We start from the raw sequence: 17,015 nt of genomic DNA on the forward strand, positions 1-17,015 counted from the left end.
TGACCCCTGATCAAATAATAGTCTTTAATGAGGCCATGCGCCTCATTTTTGAGCCAGCCAATCCCACCAGGGCGCCTTCAGGCCCCGCAGGGTTAGAGGGGGCCCCATCTAGTTCCACGCTGGTGGCTTCAGCCTCAGTTCTGATGGGTCCCCATGGATCCGATCAGGGATCTAGACCTGCACCGAAAATGCCAGTGCTACCATTCCCAATGCCAGTCCTGATGCCAATGCCCTTGGTGCCACCAGTGCCAACCCGTGCCGCCAGCCCCATTTGGATCCCGGAATGTGACACAGAGCCATAGTGGAGTCTACCGACTCCGGCGCCGACAGGACCCGCGTGCCCTAAGTCTGTAACTCAGCCCTATTCTGAAGGACTATGACTCAGGGAAAAATGGGAGGGGTCACTGGACCCTTTCGAATGCCAGTCTGACAGTCAGGACATGAACTGGGTTGAAGAACTGGATGATGGCAGTGGTCTGGACAGGTCTCCAGATACCAGCATGCTTTCTCCCCCTACTGTGGCTACGAAGGAGGGAGTTATGTACCCTATGGTGGTGAAGAGGGCAGCTGAGATCGGGGACTTTGAGTTGTCCTCTGTGGCAGTCAAGATCTTGACAGAAACACTACAGCCAGTAGCTTCCTCTTCTGAGCCCCTGATCCCTTTCAACAAAACACTTAAAGATGTCCTATTGGGAACCTGGTCCAAGCCCAGCACGGGGGCTCCTGCGAACAGGACAATTGCCTTCGCCATTGCTCCGCCACAGGGGACTCAAATATTCTCAGCCAACACCTCACCCCAGAAAGCTTGGTGGTCCAGGCTTCCACTTCCCATGGTGCATTCCCTGCTGCATCCCTGGACATGGACCCAAGAGGCTGGAAAGCTTTGGAAATAAAATGTTTTCTTCCATCAGCCTTGCATTGTGGTCAGTGAACACTGCATGCTTATTGGGCTGCCATTCCCACACAGTGTGGGATATGGTTGCGCAGGGGCTGGCACAGATCCTGAAGGAGGCCCAGGCCATTCTCTCCTAAGCAGTCAAGGACGTGAGAGTTGCAGCCAAGTTCAATATTTGCTGTGGTTTAGACATGACCTACTTGCTGGGCAGAGAGGTTTACACAACAGTGACACTCACACACCACACCTGGCTGAGAACATCTGGCTTTTCAGAGGATGTCCAGGCTACCCCCATGGATATGCCCCTTGATGGCAACCATCTGTTTTGAGAGAAAGCAGCCTTGGTCCTGGAGCACTTTAGGGACTCACAGGCTAAGGCCACGTTCTTGAGCCTCTCAGCTGTCTGCGTCAATCCCAGTCTGCCTTTTGACCCTTTTGTGGCTAAGGAAGGGGTGTTCAACCGCAACATCCCTATCCCTTCCTACTTTCCTGTACATGCCTCCCAACCTATGCATGGGTGCGGTTAATCCTGACCCTGTGGGTCAGGTAGGCAGTGGTCTGCCACAACCTCCATCCCCCTGGAAGCTGCAGCCTCTAAGCCCTCCTAATCTTGCCCTTCAAGATCATGGGCGTCCAGGTGGTGGCAAACTCCACCATCATCTACACCATTGGCAGTCCATAACATCGGACAGGTGGGTTACACAGATCATTCGGAGGGGCTATTCCCTCCCCTTTGAATCTACCCTCCTCCTTTCCTCCATCTTACTAGCAGCTGACGGAGGACCTGACCTTGCTCCGCGAGAAAGTCAGGACTCTCTTGGTCAAGGAGAGGGTTCCAGGGCCAGAAGTAGGCTGTGATTGCTACTTCCACTACTTTCAGGTTCTCAAAAAAGCACAAGGGTCTTCGCCCTATCCTAGACCTCTGAACCCTCAACGTCTTCCTCAGATAAGAGAAACTCAAGATGCTCACTTTGGCTCTGGTCTTGTCTGCCCTGGATCCCAAAAACTAGATGATAGCATTCGACTTACAGCATACCTATTTTCTTATCCCCATCCTGCCTGCCCACAGATGTACTTGCAGTTCACAGTAAATCACAAGCATTTTCAGTTTACCATGCTACTCATCACCTTACCAGTGCCCCTCAGGTGTTAACTAGGGTGATGGTGGTGGACGCGGCTCATCTGCGCAGATCAGGGGTGTCAATCTTCCCCTATCTAGATGACTGGCTGCTGAAGGCGGGCTGCCCCCAGACTGTTGTCTCCCACCTCCAGACTTTAGCGGACCTCCTGCATTCGTAGACGTTCACTCTAAACGTTCCAAAGTCACACCTGACTTCCTCCCAGATGCTTCCTTTCATCAGAGCTTTTCTGGACACAGTCCAGTTTTGGGCTTATCCTCCAGAGCAGCAAGTCTTGGATATTCAGGCTATGATACTGATGTTTCAGCCTCTATCCTGGTTTTCGGTGAGTCTAACTCTGAGGCTTCTGGGCCTCATTGCCTTCTGCATCCTGCTTTTAATGCATGCCAGATAGCATATGGAGGCTCTCTGACATGGGCCAGATCTCGGAGGGAACTGCAAAGGACCTGTAGTGGTGGGTATCGAACCACCATTAGGTCAGAGGCAGCGCTCTCTCCCTTCCCCACCCAGATCTCACAGTAGTGACAGATGAGTCACTCCTGGGATTAGGCAGCCACCTGAGAGATGTGGAGATCAGAGGACTCTGGTCTCCGGTGGAATCTGGACTCCACATCAACATGCTGGAGCACCGTGCAGTCGGACTGGCACTGGAAGCCTTTCTACCCTCCAGCAAGAGAAGGCTAGTGCAGGACAACACCAGCACCATATGGTACTGCAACAAAGAGAAGGGGTGAGGTTGAGTATCCTATGTCAGGAGGCTCTGCTCCTCTGGACATGGCTGGACCAGTAGGACGTATGGTGGTTCAACATCTGGGAGATTTCACAAACCCCAGCAAATACTAGTTCAGCTGTTGATGCCTAGTGGATCACGAGTGGTGACTCCACCCGGAGGTGGAGCAGGGTCTCTTTCAGCAGTGGGGAGAGCCTTGGTTAGGTCTGGTTGCCTCCGTTGAGAACATGCAGTGTCAGCAGTTTTGCATGCTGGAGTTTCCAAGGTGGCTTTTAGAGTGGAGCCCAGGCCTCTTGTATGCCTTTCCACCATACCACTCCTGCCCAGAGTTCTCAAGAAGATCAGGAACGACTGAGCCCAAGTCATCCTTGTGGCTCCGGACTGGGCATGGAGAGTCTAAGCATTGAACCTCCGATCAGGCTGCCCCTTTTGGAGGATTTTGTGTCACAGCAGGAGGGGAGACTTCTTCACCGGAACCTGTCAACTCTATGCCTTCTTGCGAGGAGTTTGAGCGGCGACAATTGACAGCTTTCGACCTCCCGAAGACTCAATGGTATTCTGGCAGCCAGGCATCTATCTACCAAGACGGTATAGGCCTTCTGAAGGAAGAAAATTGTAATATATTATAAATAAATGTCCATTGACCTCCTTTCTGCTTCCCTTTCTGATGTTCTTCTTTTTATTCTCACACTTGCCCATCAGGGCTTTGATTTGGGCACTTTAAAGGTTACCTTTCTGCTCTGTCTGGCTTCTTGCGGCTGCCTGACCAACCCTCCTTTATTTAAGTCACCTATTGTTTCCCCCCTTCTTCTTTTATTATGCCTCAGAGGGACCTTAATTTGGACCTCACATTCTAGATGTGTGCTCCTTTCAAGCCTCTTCATAATTGTCCCCTGAGGCTGCTCACGATCAAAACAGTGTTTCTCAGGACAATGCCATCTGCATGGAGGATGAGTGAACTATAGGCTTTATCATCCAAGCCTTCCTACTAGTCTGTTTTTTCCAGACAAATTGGTACTTCGCAGTAGGGCCTCCTTCCTCCCAAAAGTGGTGACACCATTTCATGCGGGTCAATCTGTCACCTTGCCCACTTTTTCTTTGCACCTCCACATCCCTCTAAAGAAGAGGCGTGACTCCGTCTCTGGATCATACCAGTTCTGGGTTGACGACCAACTCTTCATGGGTTGTGTTGGTGTGAAAAAAGGTCGGGCAGTGCAGAAATAGACCATCTTCTGCTGTCATTCTTTGCATCAAAATCTGCTATGCATTGGCCAAGAAGCAACCCCCTGAGGGTTTGTGGGATCATTCCACCAGACCTGCAACCACTGCTTTACATCACTCACCTCACACCTGTTTAGATAAAAGGTCCATATCCTTTGTTGTAAATTTTCCTTCAAAGGTGTAAATAACAGGAATCAGAAGTGTACATGTTATGAAAAAAGGGCCTGTGCATAAAGTAGGACCATCTGCTGTCATAACGTCTGGCCGAGATATAGTGGTGAGGAAGGTACAACCTATGAAGATTTTGCAAGTATGCTGTACAAGAGACCCTCCCTAAAGTGGGTAGATTCAAAAATAGAAAAAGAAAACAAACTGATATTTACCATGGTCCGTGCAATGTTGATTCAGATGTAGTTATCAATTTTCCTGATTCTGATTTAGACAATCAAGATGACTTAGACCTTCGCTGGTTTGGTTCTAATGAAAAAAGCTCAAAAGACTTTCTGAATTTCCTAAGGAAAAGAAGAATGCACACATATGACCTAACAGAGGAATCGCTGATTTGTCATTACTAATCAAGCCTCTTTTTACAGATTGGGCCAACATCCCTCAGGTGGAAGACTATGGGGCTTGAATTAGGCAGCCTCTAAATAATTTCATTAGAAATAAGATGAAATTTGTGAAGTTTGAAGATCCCTGTCCCATCATTTCAGATCAGGTTCTTTATACTCCTGTCATTGACCCTGCAGGCCCAAATTTCTTTTTAAAGTACATTAAATACACCAAAAATGGAACTGACTGAGCTTAGTCAGCCCATTAAAACACTTAAGCCTAGATTTATGATATCCAACACATCATTTTTTTCACGCTAATGTGGCGTTCGATGGGCAAAAACGGGGCACCATATTCACATATTTACTTTGTAACCTCTTGCGCCAGGCATAATGTGTGCAAGGGGGCGTCTGGCACTAGGGGGGCTGTAAAAATGGTGCAAAGGAATCTATGATATTCCTTTGTGCCATTTTTATCTGCATTTTTTGATGTTCTTCTTTTTATTCTCACACTTGCCCATCAGGGGCAATTCTAAGTGCATGCGTTAAAAAGAGGCTCCTATTGGAAACAATGTGCCTCTGGATGCTTTGCAGGAGTAGCGTCATAATTGTTTACGCTAATCCTGCAAAGCACCGGACTAGCATCAAAAATGAGGATGCTAGTCCCCCTGACTACTGCCAGGGTGCGCCATATTTGAATACAGTGCACACATGGTGGCGTTAGGGGGGCGCTAAGTGGCGCAAAAAAAGTGGCTAGTGCAGTGCCACTTTTCATAATTCTGCCCCGTAGGGCCTGATTTAGAATTTGGCTGACAGGTTACTCCATTACAATGGTGACAGATAACCTGTCTGCCGAAATATAAATCCCATTATATCCTATGGGATTTATATCCACTAAAAACGAAATCAGGCCCTTAGAAACAAGGAGGTCGGATACCAAGATTTTTTAAATGGTAGAACAAACAGAGGGGGTCATTCTGACCCTGGCGGTCCAAGACCGCCAGGGCCACGGACGACTGAAGCACCGCCAACAGGCTGGCGGTGCTTCATTGCCCATGAAAACCAGGTCCGGCGGTTTCCCGCCGGATTTCCCCCGGCTGGGCGAATCCTCCATGGCGGCGCTGCAAGCAGTGCCGCCATGGGGATTCTGACCCCCTTCCCGCCAGCCTGTTTCTGGCGGTTTTTACCGCCAGGAACAGGCTGGCGGGAACGGGTGTCCTGGGGCCCCTGGGGGCCCCTGTACTGCCCATGCCACTGGCATGGGCAGTGCAGGGGCCCCCTAACAGGGCCCCAGTATGCTTTTCACTGTCTGCCTAGCAGACAGTGAAAAGCGCGACAGGTGCAACTGCACCCGTCGCACACCTGCAACACCGCCGGCTCCATTCGGAGCCGGCTTCAGTGCTGCAGGCCTCTTTCCCGCTGGGCCGGGGGGCGCTATTTTGGCTAGCGCCCGCCGGCCCAACGGGAAAGTCAGAATGGCCCCAGCGGTCTTTCGACCGCGGAGCGGCCATATGGCGGTTCCAGCCAGGCGGGCGGCGACCGCCGCCCGCCGCGGTTGGAATGAGGGGCAGAGTCTTTAACTATTGATCTCAATTAATTGTCCAGCTGGCTCAATTAATAATTTGCCTAGTTGGCCACACTAATGCAACAACCTTTCTCAGAGCTACACAAAGGAAATCTTAAGAAAATGGCCCCCAAACTAACAGAATTACCTTCTAAGGAGAGATGTCCAGCTGTCAAAGGGCTATTCTTTGGCAATCAATTTTTCAAAAGAAATATCAAAATACATAACTTGCCTTTATTTCATTGATAAGGTCGAAATATTCTCAAAAACAGAATAGAGGCCCTTTCTGCCACTTGACTCCAGTTCAATAACAGACTTCAGCATTAAAGGACAATCTGGATTCTTATTTTATTACCAAAGACTAACCTTTTATCCTCAAGGTAAACAAATTGCAGCAGCTAATTCAGAGGACAAACCAGAATTGCTGTTTACATATAGTAACTTATTCCTGTTGGATCAAATAGCTTTGTTTCTACTGACTTGGAATTAGATAACTTCAGAACCACAGGTTCTCTAAACTGTCTCAGGCTATCAAATAGAACTCAAAAATAATAGATAATGAACTGAATGCTGAACAATGCAAACGTTCACCCCCAGTCACAAAGATCTGGGTTTAGTCCATATTTTTCTGCCCACCACGCCACACCAGTTTGGACCCAACCATATGTAAATCAGTCTTGGCCCTGCTCCCCATGGGAACAGCCCAGCCCGAAGTGCCAGGCCAGGTGCTCCCTGAACCAGAAACAAGCACCCTGGGACCGGGTTCTGGTTATCACCCCCTCATCAGCCAGGCTAGCTTAAATCAAGTGGCGCAATGAGCAGGGGACACATATCTGGGCATATCCTTCCCACTTAGGGTGACAAAAGCAAAAAGAACATATATTGGACAGAATGCTGAACAATGCAAACATTCACCCCCAGTCAAAGGGTCCATTGTTTTTTTGCCCACCACGTCACCCCAGCTTGGACCCAGCCATATGCAAATCAGTCTTGACCCTGCTCCCATGGAAAGAGTCTACCCCAAACTGCTAAGCCATGTCTTCCCTGGACCAGAAACAAGCATCCTTGGGCCAGTTTTGGGGTATCACCCCTCATCAGCCAGGCTAGCATGAATCCAGTGGCACAGTGAGCATGTGACACAATTCTGGGCATACCCTTCCCACTTAGGCCGACAAAAGCAAAAAGAAAAAAAGAACAGATTATGGACGGAATGCTGAATAATGAAAACATTCACCCCCAGTCGGAAAGATCTGGGTTTAATCCATCGTTTTTTTTGTCCACCATGCCACCTCAGTTTGGGCTCAGCCATATGCAAATCAGTCTTGACCCTGCTCCTCATGGGAACAGTCCAGCCCGAGCTGCCAAGTTAGGTCCTCCCAGGACCAGAAACAAGCATCCTGGAACTCTTCAGATACCTTGTTGAAACCATAAACCCACACTCCATACATCATTCTCAAGCAGATTTCCTGGTGATCACTGAAGAAATAGAAGCCTTCTTGTCATAGGGTATGATTATATTACTATCTTTGATTCAACAGGGATCCAAAGCAATGTCTTACATGTGAAGAAAATGATTAAAATGTTTGTCCAGGAATAAACCTTTGTCGGTTCAACCAGTTTGTACATTACAGATAGTTCAATATGGAAACAATCCTTCATCTGAGAGATTGTCAACAAGCTGAAGTTTGGTCCTTCCATTTAGACTTAAAGGACAGCTGCATTTCTGTCCCAATTTTTCCTCCCTATTGCAAGTGTGAACGATTTCAATGGGAGGAAGCATTTTACTGATTCACAGCACTTCCTTTCAGTCTCTCTACCACTCCTAGGTTTTTACCAAGCTTCTCAAACCAGTGATCACATATTACTGGCCTCAAGGCATTAATCTTCCTATTTACTTAGAGGGATTTATATTTTATCCCAATATTGGTAAATTCTCATTTCACATTTACAGACCATCATCTCTCTCTTGGAAAGTTTGGGGTTTGTTACCATTCAACCAAAATCTTTACTTACTCCAGTCCAAACAATAAGAGTTTATTTGTTTTCTATTGCACACTAAATACTCCACTTTACAACTCCCAGAATAAAAAATTCTGTATCATTAGAAAATAAGTTGCTTTTTTACTAAGTTCTCATCACATATGGTTATGCCTTTTAGTGCAAATGGTGGGCCTACATGTGCCCTCTATGAAGGAGGCTGGCCCTCTATGTAGTGTGCAAGGTTAGGCACACTGTGCAGGATGTCCACGCAACCACACGTTGGTTTACAGAGAAAAAAACAACGTCACCTAATGCTTTAATTTTTAAGGTCACTTGGTCGAACAGTTAGGCCAATCTTGAAGAAGTGCAAATCATGTGTTGTACTCACCGCTTCAGTCTTGCAATTCACACACTCAAAGGAATAACTCCAGACCAATTTATAAAAAACACTTCAAATTTGTATGTAATTTTTAAGTCCAAGATTATCAAGATTGGTTAAGTACTTTTCGAGATATGAACTTTTTAAGTTTAATAAAAAATAGCCTTTTTGTGCGTAAATATGCACCATAGGAATCAATGGAAGATCACCTTTAAAAATACTTATAAAATCATACATTTGGTTTACCAAGTTCTTCTTTTGCAGGTTGGTCAAGGTTGTAGGTGGGCACCCTGTGCCAGCTGGAGATGTTCAGGTGGCTCCTGGTTCCAGTGGGCGCAGTGGGAGAAGGTCTCTGGAGCTGGTGCAGGGCCACTTAGAGGGACCACTTGGAAAAGCACTGCACAGGTAAGTTTAAAGATGGTTCTTTGGGGTCCCCTTGGAGTGTCGAGGTCGCAAGGGTTGGGGACCCTTAGGGCATAGCAGTTTCTTTGGTGCTAGGCACAGGGCAGCCAGCTGCAGAGCGAATCGGTGAGCCGGGAGCTGTGTGCAAGGATGCTCTCAGAAGCAGGAGGTAAGTTGGTTCAAGGATTGTTTGCAGGACAACGGGGGCACTCTGGCAGGAAGACTGGGTTGTTTGTGAAGTCCCTCAAGTGGGGATTCCTCCTGGTCCTTTTTCATTCTAGGGCGGGTTGATATTCTCGTTGTCGGACGTTGACTGCCCAATACCTAGGGTATTGGCACGGTCTGACCACTGGAAGGCGCAGTGCCACCAAACTTGGCACACTGGCAGGGTTGGTCCTTGTGGTAATCGATTTGTAGTTTGGTCCAGCTGTAGCATCCAGTTCGGGAGTTAACGGCTGGTCAGTGAAGTGACCCTCACTGGCTTGCTGGTTTCTTGCTGATGAAGAGTGGTACCTCCAGTGTGGAGGGAGTTCTATGGTAATGATCGAAGCCTGGAGGTCCTCTGGGGTACTTTAGAGTTTTTCCAGTTGTCCAGCAGCTCCTCAGTGGCGATTGTCAGCTTTTGTCCATCAAATCTCATTTCCTGGGCTAGAGGGACCCACTAAATATTGCATTTAGTGTGCTTTTTAGGGGGACCTGGTAGTGACCAACGGATTATCTACCTTGGGGTGGCTACACCTACTAAGTGACCACTTCCTGTGGGGAGGGGTCGCTTCCCTATACCTGGTAGGCTATTTTTCCTCCATCCAAGATGGAGGAAAGTGAAATGGAGTGTCTACCTCACAGGCAACACTTTAGGGGTGGTGCATGCCAGGTGGGGCCACTCCTCCTACTCTTTGTGTATTTTCCCAGTGTTGGTCCCTCCAAAAGTGGAGGTTTGCAAGGGGGGTTACCATCTGCTGCTAGCAGCAGGCCTAGGGGTCGAGTTTAAAAGGCAGTAGCCCTTTGAAGCTCGCCGCCAGGGCAGTGCACATTCTTGAGGAAGGGGGTGTTAGCACCTCCACAGAGGAAGGCATTGTTCTACAATCCAGAGAGACGAATCTCTCCAGTGTATGCAGTGTGTGGTGGACAGGGCACACAGGCATTGTGCCATGTTGAGTCTGTAGTTTAGGTGTGCTCCAGAGTACTTAGCCTACAATTGTAGGACTAGGTGCATCTGGGTGCATGGCCCTAGAGACTGGCACAATTAGTGCTGCTGCCCTCAGGGACCTACCCTTAGTACCCCATGCACCGGTTCCTAAGTACCATTTACTAGGAACTTATAGTGGTAGCTAAAGGTGTATCCAATTGTGCCAATGCATCACAACAGTTTTAGGGAAAGAGCTCTGGCCCAGGGAACCTGGATAAGAGGGGCCTGGGCACTACAGTTTCTAGTCTACATCATACATCAGGCAACAAATGGGGGCTAATCGCGTGAAAAAGAGCCCCTTCCTCACACTCTACATAACTAATATTCCCAGGACCCCTCTATTAATGAGCTCTTCAAAGGTTCATCATTTGAGAAAAGAGTTCAGTTATTCCACGTTAATGACCTTAGATCAGGAACTCAAAGAAGAAGCAAGCTGGTGGTTGGAACATTTTGTTGGAAATGGCTGGCCAGTTTTCAGTACCACCCTACATCTTCTGTTAGAATCTAATGCAAGGTCGTCATAGGCAGGAATTGTTGTGACAAATTCTCAACTAGCACCTCATGGTCTCTAAAGGAGTCTTCTATGCATAAACTATTTAGAGTTTCTTGCAGTCTCCTTTGTGATAAAGTGTTTCTTGAAAACTTGTGCTCATTGTTAATTTCTTCTCGGAAAGGACAACCTCATGAAAGTAATATATATCAATCACCTCAGAGGCAACAGGTAAAAAAAAAACTACTTACCCTTCCTAAATAATTTTGAGAATACTTCCTTCAACATCATATTTCAGTAAACACAGAATATCTCATGAGGCATCTAAATTCAGAAGCAGATTGGTACACCTTCCACCGCAAGGATTTCAGTGACTGGTGGTTACCTGTACCAGTATTCCACTACCTTCAGAAACGTTGAGGTCCACTCTTTGCATCCAGACTCAATACCCACCTTCCCCAATTTTAACCTGGGAGACCAGAAGCCATGGCTGTAGCCCCAGATACTTTTCTCTCTCATTTGTTCAAAGAGTCCAATCCACTTTCTCTACAATTCTAGTTATCACATGTTTCTCAAAGACCAGGAGGAATTATCCTCACTGGCTGTCCCAGACTTGATGCAACAAGAAGAGGTGGACAGAATAGCCATGCCATTCCATTTTGGACCCTGTCATATGCAGTTCAGTCTTGACTCAGCTGCCCATGGAAACATTCCTGCCCAAACTGCCAGGTCAGGACCTCCCTAGACCAGAAACAATCATCCTGGGACCAGCTTCAAAGTATCACCACTCATCAGCCAGGTTAGCGTGACTCCAGTGTCACGGGGAGCACAGGACCCAAGTATGGGCATACCCATCACACCTAGGGTGACAAATGCAAAAAGAATAAGTGATGGCCGCAATGCTGAACAATGTGAAACATTCACCCCTAGTACAAAGATCTGAGTCTAAATCCATTGTTTCTTTCCTACCCATGCCATCCCAGTTTGAACCCAGCCATATGCAAATCAGTCTTGATCCGGCTCTCCATGGGAGCAAACTGGAATGGCCTGGGTAGCAAAACACGATGGCGGCTTAGATTTCTGTACTGGGAGTGAATGCTTGACATTGTTCAGCATTCCACCCATCACTTGTTCTTTTTGCATTTGTTGCCCTCGGGATGGCGGTCCTTTAGCGGTCCAACTGCTAAAGTTGTAATTTGGCAGTTGGACCGTCAAAGCCACAGCAGTCTGACCGCTACCACGAGTTTGGCGGTCTGAAGACCGCCAGACTTGTAATGAGGCCCAAAGACAGAATAATACTTGCTTTTGTGTCATTAATAAAATTAAGACTTTCCTACATTAACACTTTAAAACTCTGCATTATATCTGCCTGGTAAAGTTAGTTCACTCACAGGATTTCTAGAAATCTGTCATTAGTCCTGCGGCAGTGGAAGCAGTATAGTTGCATGAAATTGTTTCCATATTTTCCCAGCCCTTGTCAAGGCAACATAATCTTTAATATTAAAGTATTTGGAGCCCAACTGTGGCTAAACCTTTATAAGCAAAAATTATAGTAAATCAGTTTTGGCTGCATGTAGGTTGACCACGACTATAGTGCTGAACTTGAACAAAACCTCTATAATGAAGGATAGTACGGAAAAAGCAAGATTCAGTCATTACCATTGTCTTTTTCACATAAACTTCTTGCCCTCTTGATAATCCGAAATCGGCTATTTTCGCAACATAGTTCTCCCCGACCAAAATGTTTCGAGCTGCCAGGTCCCGATGAATGAACTAAGATATAAAAACGAAAGAATATGTAAGTCATTGAACATGTATCTAGTACTTAATTTGTACCGGACGTTTACCTATGGTGGACTCTGAGACTTATGCCTTAACTCTGGCACATAATTACATCATTCCACCAGGGGGTAGCATTGTCTGTTTTTTTAAACAAAGTACATGAGCAGAATGTTTAACCTCTTCTGTGCCTTGGACGAGATGATCTCGTCCAAGGCTACAGTTCCCCTGTGCCTTGGACGAGATCATCTCGTCCATGGCACAGGGGAACTTGGGGGCGCGCTAGCGCGCCCCCGTGCACCCCCCTTCCCCCCCCAAGTCGGGGATGGAAGGGGAAGACCTTCCCCTTCCACCCCCGACCCCCCCCCCCACCCCCCCCTGTGACGTCAGCGCGCGCGCTGATGTGTCACAGGGGCCTCCCTCGTCGCGCTGGAAGCTCTGCTTCCAGCGCGATTGAAAAAGAAATGCAAAAGCATTTCTTTTTCAATCACTTGGGAGGCCCGGAGGGGCTTCAAAGGGAAGGAAAAGTATTTCCTTCCCTTTGAAGTCCCTCCGAGGGTTTCAAAAGCCGGATTGCTTGCAATCCGGCTTTTGAAACCCCACTAGACACCAGGGATTTTTTTTTTTTTCATTGAAATTGACAAAAGGGAGCGACCCCTTGGGCAAGGGTCGCTCCCAGGGGGGCATATTTTCGGGAAGGCCTTTTCTGCCCCCCCTGGGGGCAGATCGGCCTACTATTAGGCCGATCTGCCCCCAGGGGGGGCAGAAACCTCTAGGCACCAGGGACCATTTTTTTTTTTTTTGTTTCATTTTTTTTTTTTTTGGTGGGGAGCGACCCCTTAGGCAAGGGTCGCTCCCCTTGGGGGAAAATGATATTTTGCCCATTTCTGCCCCCCTTGGGGGCAGATTGGCCTATTTTGATGAGGCCAATCTGCCCCCAAGGGGGGTAGAAACCACTAGACACCAGGGAGTTTTTTCTTTGCGTGAATTTCACGCAAAGGGAGCGACCACTTAGGCAAGGGTCGCTCCCTGGGGGGGAGGGCAATTTATTTTAGGCCATTTCTGCCCCCCCGGGGGACAGATCGGCCTATTATTAGGCCGAACTGCCCCCGGGGGGGGGGGCAGAACACTCTAGGCGCCAGGGCAATTTCTTTTTTGTGTTTTTTTTTTTTGTTGTTTCTTTTTTTAGAGATGGGGAGCGACCCATCAGGCAAGGGTCGCTCCCCTGGGGGGGGCAAATTGTATTTAGACCATTTCTGCCCCCCTGGGGGCAGATTGGCCAATTTTAGGTCAATCTGCCCCCAAGGGGGCAGAAACCACTAGGCACCGGGGATTAGTTTTTTGGCGCCAATGTCACGCAGGGGGAGCGACCCCGTAGGCAAGGGTCGCTCCCGGGGGGGGGTGGGTGTTGGGGGGGCAAATTTATTTTAGGCCATTTCTGCCCCCCCGGGGGGCAGATCGGCCTATTATTAGGCCGATCTGCCCCCGGGGGGGGGGGGGGGCAGAAACCTCTAGGCGCCAGGGGAATTTTTCTTTTTTTTCTTTTTTTTTTTCGTTGTTTTTTTTTTTTAGAGATGGGGAGCGACCCATCAGGCAAAAGTCGCTCCCCTGGGGGACAAATTGTATTTAGGCCATTTCTGCCCCCCTTGGGGGCAGATTGGCTGAGTTTAGGTCAACCTGCCCCCAAGGAGGCAGAAACCACTAGGCACCGGGCATTTGTTTTTTGGCGCCAATGTCACGCAGGGGGAGCGACCCCGTAGGCAAGGGTCGCTCCCGGCGGGGGAAGGTGGGGGTTGGGGGGGCAAATTTATTTTAGGGCATTTCTGCCCCCCCCCCCCTGGGGCCGGCTGAGCTACAGGCCAAACACCACAGGTAGGCACCTTGCAAAAAACACCTCTGTTTTCTGTGAAAAAATATGTTGTGTCCACGTTGTGTTTTGGGCCATTTCCTTTTGTGGGCGCTAGGCCTACCCACAGAAGTGATGTACCATTTTTATCGAGAGACTTAGGGGAACGCTGGGTGGAAGGAAATTTGTGGCTCCTCTCAGATTCCAGAACTTTCTGTCACCGAAATGAGAGGAAAAAGTGTTTTTTGGGCCAAATTTTGATGTTTGCAAAGGATTCTGGGTAACATAACCTGGTCAGAGCCCCGCAAGTCACCCCATCTTGGATTCCCCTGGGTTTCTAGTTTTCAAAAATGCACTGGTTTGCTAGGTTTCCTCAGGTGTCGGCTGAGCTACAGGCCAAAATCCACAGGTAGGCACTGCTTTTTATAAAAAAATGTGATGTGTCCACGTTGTGTTTTGGGCCCTTTCCTTTCGTGGGCGCTAGTCCTACCCACACAAGTGAGGTATCATTTTTATCGGGAGACTTGGGGGAACGCTGGGTAGAAGGAAATTTGTGGCTCCTCTCAGATTCCAGAACTTTCTGCCACAGAAATGTGAGTAACATGTGTATTTTTAGCCAAATTTTGAGGTTTGCAAAGGATTCTGGGTAACAGAACCTGGTCCGAGCCCCGCAAGTCACCCCTCCTTGGATTCCCCTAGGTCTCTAGTTTTCAGAAATGCACAGGTTTGGTAGGTTTCCCTAGGTGGCGGCTGAGCTAGAGGCCAAAATCTACAGGTAGTCACTTTGCTAAAAACAGCTCTGTTTTCTGTGATATGTCCACGCTGTGTTTTGGGGCATATCCTGTCGCGGGCGCTAGGCCTACCCACACAAGTGAGGTATCATTTTTATCGGGAGACGTGGGGGAACGCTGGGTGGAAGGAAATGTGTGTCTCCTCTCAGATTCCAGAACTTTCTGCCACAGAAATGTGAGGAACATGTGTTTTTTAGCCAAATTTTGAGGTTTGCAAAGGATTCTGGGTAACAGAACCTGGTCCGAGCCACACAAGTCACCCCTCCTTGGATTCCCCTAGGTCTCTAGTTTTCAGAAATGCACAGGTTTGGTAGGTTTCCCTAGGTGGCGGCTGAGCTAGAGGCCAAAATCTACAGGTAGTCACTTTGCTAAAAACAGCTCTGTTTTCTGTGATATGTCCACGTTGTGTTTTGGGGCATATCCTGTCGCGGGCGCTAGGCCTACCCACACAAGTGAGGTATCATTTTTATCGGGAGACGTGGGGGAACGCTGGGTGGAAGGAAATTTGTGGCTCCTCTCAGATTCCAGAACTTTCTGCCACAGAAATGTGAGGAACATGTGTTTTTTTAGCCAAATTTTGAGGTTTGCAAAGGATTCTGGATAACAGAACCTGGTCCGAGCCACACAAGTCACCCCTCCTTGGATTCCCCTAGGTCTCTAGTTTTCAGAAATGCATAGGTTTGGTAGGTTTCCCTAGGTGGCGGCTGAGCTAGAGGCCAAAATCTACAGGTAGTCACTTTGCTAAAAACAGCTCTGTTTTCTGTGATATGTCCACGTTGTGTTTTGGGGCATATCCTGTCGCGGGCGCTAGGCCTACCCACACAAGTGAGGTATCATTTTTATCGGAAGACGTGGGGGAACGCTGGGTGGAAGGAAATTTGTGGCTCCTCTCAGATTCCAGAACTTTCTGCCACAGAAATGTGAGGAACATGTGTTTTTTTAGCCAAATTTTGAGGTTTGCAAAGGATTCTGGGTAACAGAACCTGGTCCGAGCCACACAAGTCACCCCTCCTTAGATTCCCCTAGGTCTCTAGTTTTCAGAAATGCATAGGTTTGGTAGGTTTCCCTAGGTGGCGGCTGAGCTAGAGGCCAAAATCTACAGGTAGTCACTTTGCTAAAAACAGCTCTGTTTTCTGTGATATGTCCACGTTGTGTTTTGGGGCATATCCTGTCGCGGGCGCTAGGCCTACCCACACAAGTGAGGTATCATTTTTATCGGGAGACGTGGGGGGAACGCTGGGTGGAAGGAAATTTGTGGCTCCTCTCAGATTCCAGAACTTTCTGCCACAGAAATGTGAGGAACATGTGTTTTTTTAGCCAAATTTTGAGGTTTGCAAAGGATTCTGGGTAACAGAACCTGGTCCGAGCCACACAAGTCACCCCTCCTTGGATTCCCCTAGGTCTCTAGTTTTCAGAAATGCACAGGTTTGGTAGGTTTCCCTAGGTGGCGGCTGAGCTAGAGGCCAAAATCTACAGGTAGTCACTTTGCTAAAAACAGCTCTGTTTTCTGTGATGTGTCCACGTTGTGTTTTGGGGCATATCCTGTCGCGGGCGCTAGGTCTACCCACACAAGTGAGGTATCATTTTTATTGGGAGACTTGGGGGAACATAGAATAGCAAAACAAGTGTTATTGCCCCTTGTCTTTCTCTACATTTATTCCTTCCAAATATAGGGGTGTGTGTAAAAAAGACATCTATTTGAGAAATTCCATGTAATTCACGTGCTACTATGGTCACCCCGGAATTCAGAGATGTGCAAATAACCACTGCTTCTCAACACCTTATCTTGTGCCCTTTTTGGAAATGCAAAGGTTTTCTTGATAGCTATTTTTTACTCCTTATATTTCAGCAAATGAATTACTGTATACCCGGTATAGAATGAAAACACACTGCAGGGTGCAGCTCATTTATTGGCTCTGGGTTCCTCGGGTTCTTGATGAACCTACAAACCCTATATATCCCCGCAACCAGAGGAGTCCAGCAGACGTAACGGTATATTGCTTTCGATAATCTGACATTGCAGGGAAAAGTTACAGAGTAAAAAGTAGAGAAAAATTGA

General features: G+C 47.9%; 1 protein-coding gene across 2 annotated transcripts in view; it reads right to left on the minus strand.

The window, feature by feature from the left end:
• Positions 1–17,015, minus strand: part of TEK (TEK receptor tyrosine kinase) — a 385,575-nt gene that overhangs the window by 87,326 nt on the left and 281,234 nt on the right. For both annotated transcript variants that reach the window (XM_069240727.1, XM_069240736.1), the window contains exon 18: positions 12,200–12,313. In XM_069240727.1, coding sequence (XP_069096828.1) covers positions 12,200–12,313 — 114 coding nt within the window. The remainder of the gene's footprint in view (positions 1–12,199; positions 12,314–17,015) is intronic.

The sequence above is a fragment of the Pleurodeles waltl genome, chromosome 1_2 (genome assembly GCF_031143425.1).
Source record: "Pleurodeles waltl isolate 20211129_DDA chromosome 1_2, aPleWal1.hap1.20221129, whole genome shotgun sequence".
NCBI lineage: Eukaryota > Metazoa > Chordata > Amphibia > Caudata > Salamandridae > Pleurodeles > Pleurodeles waltl.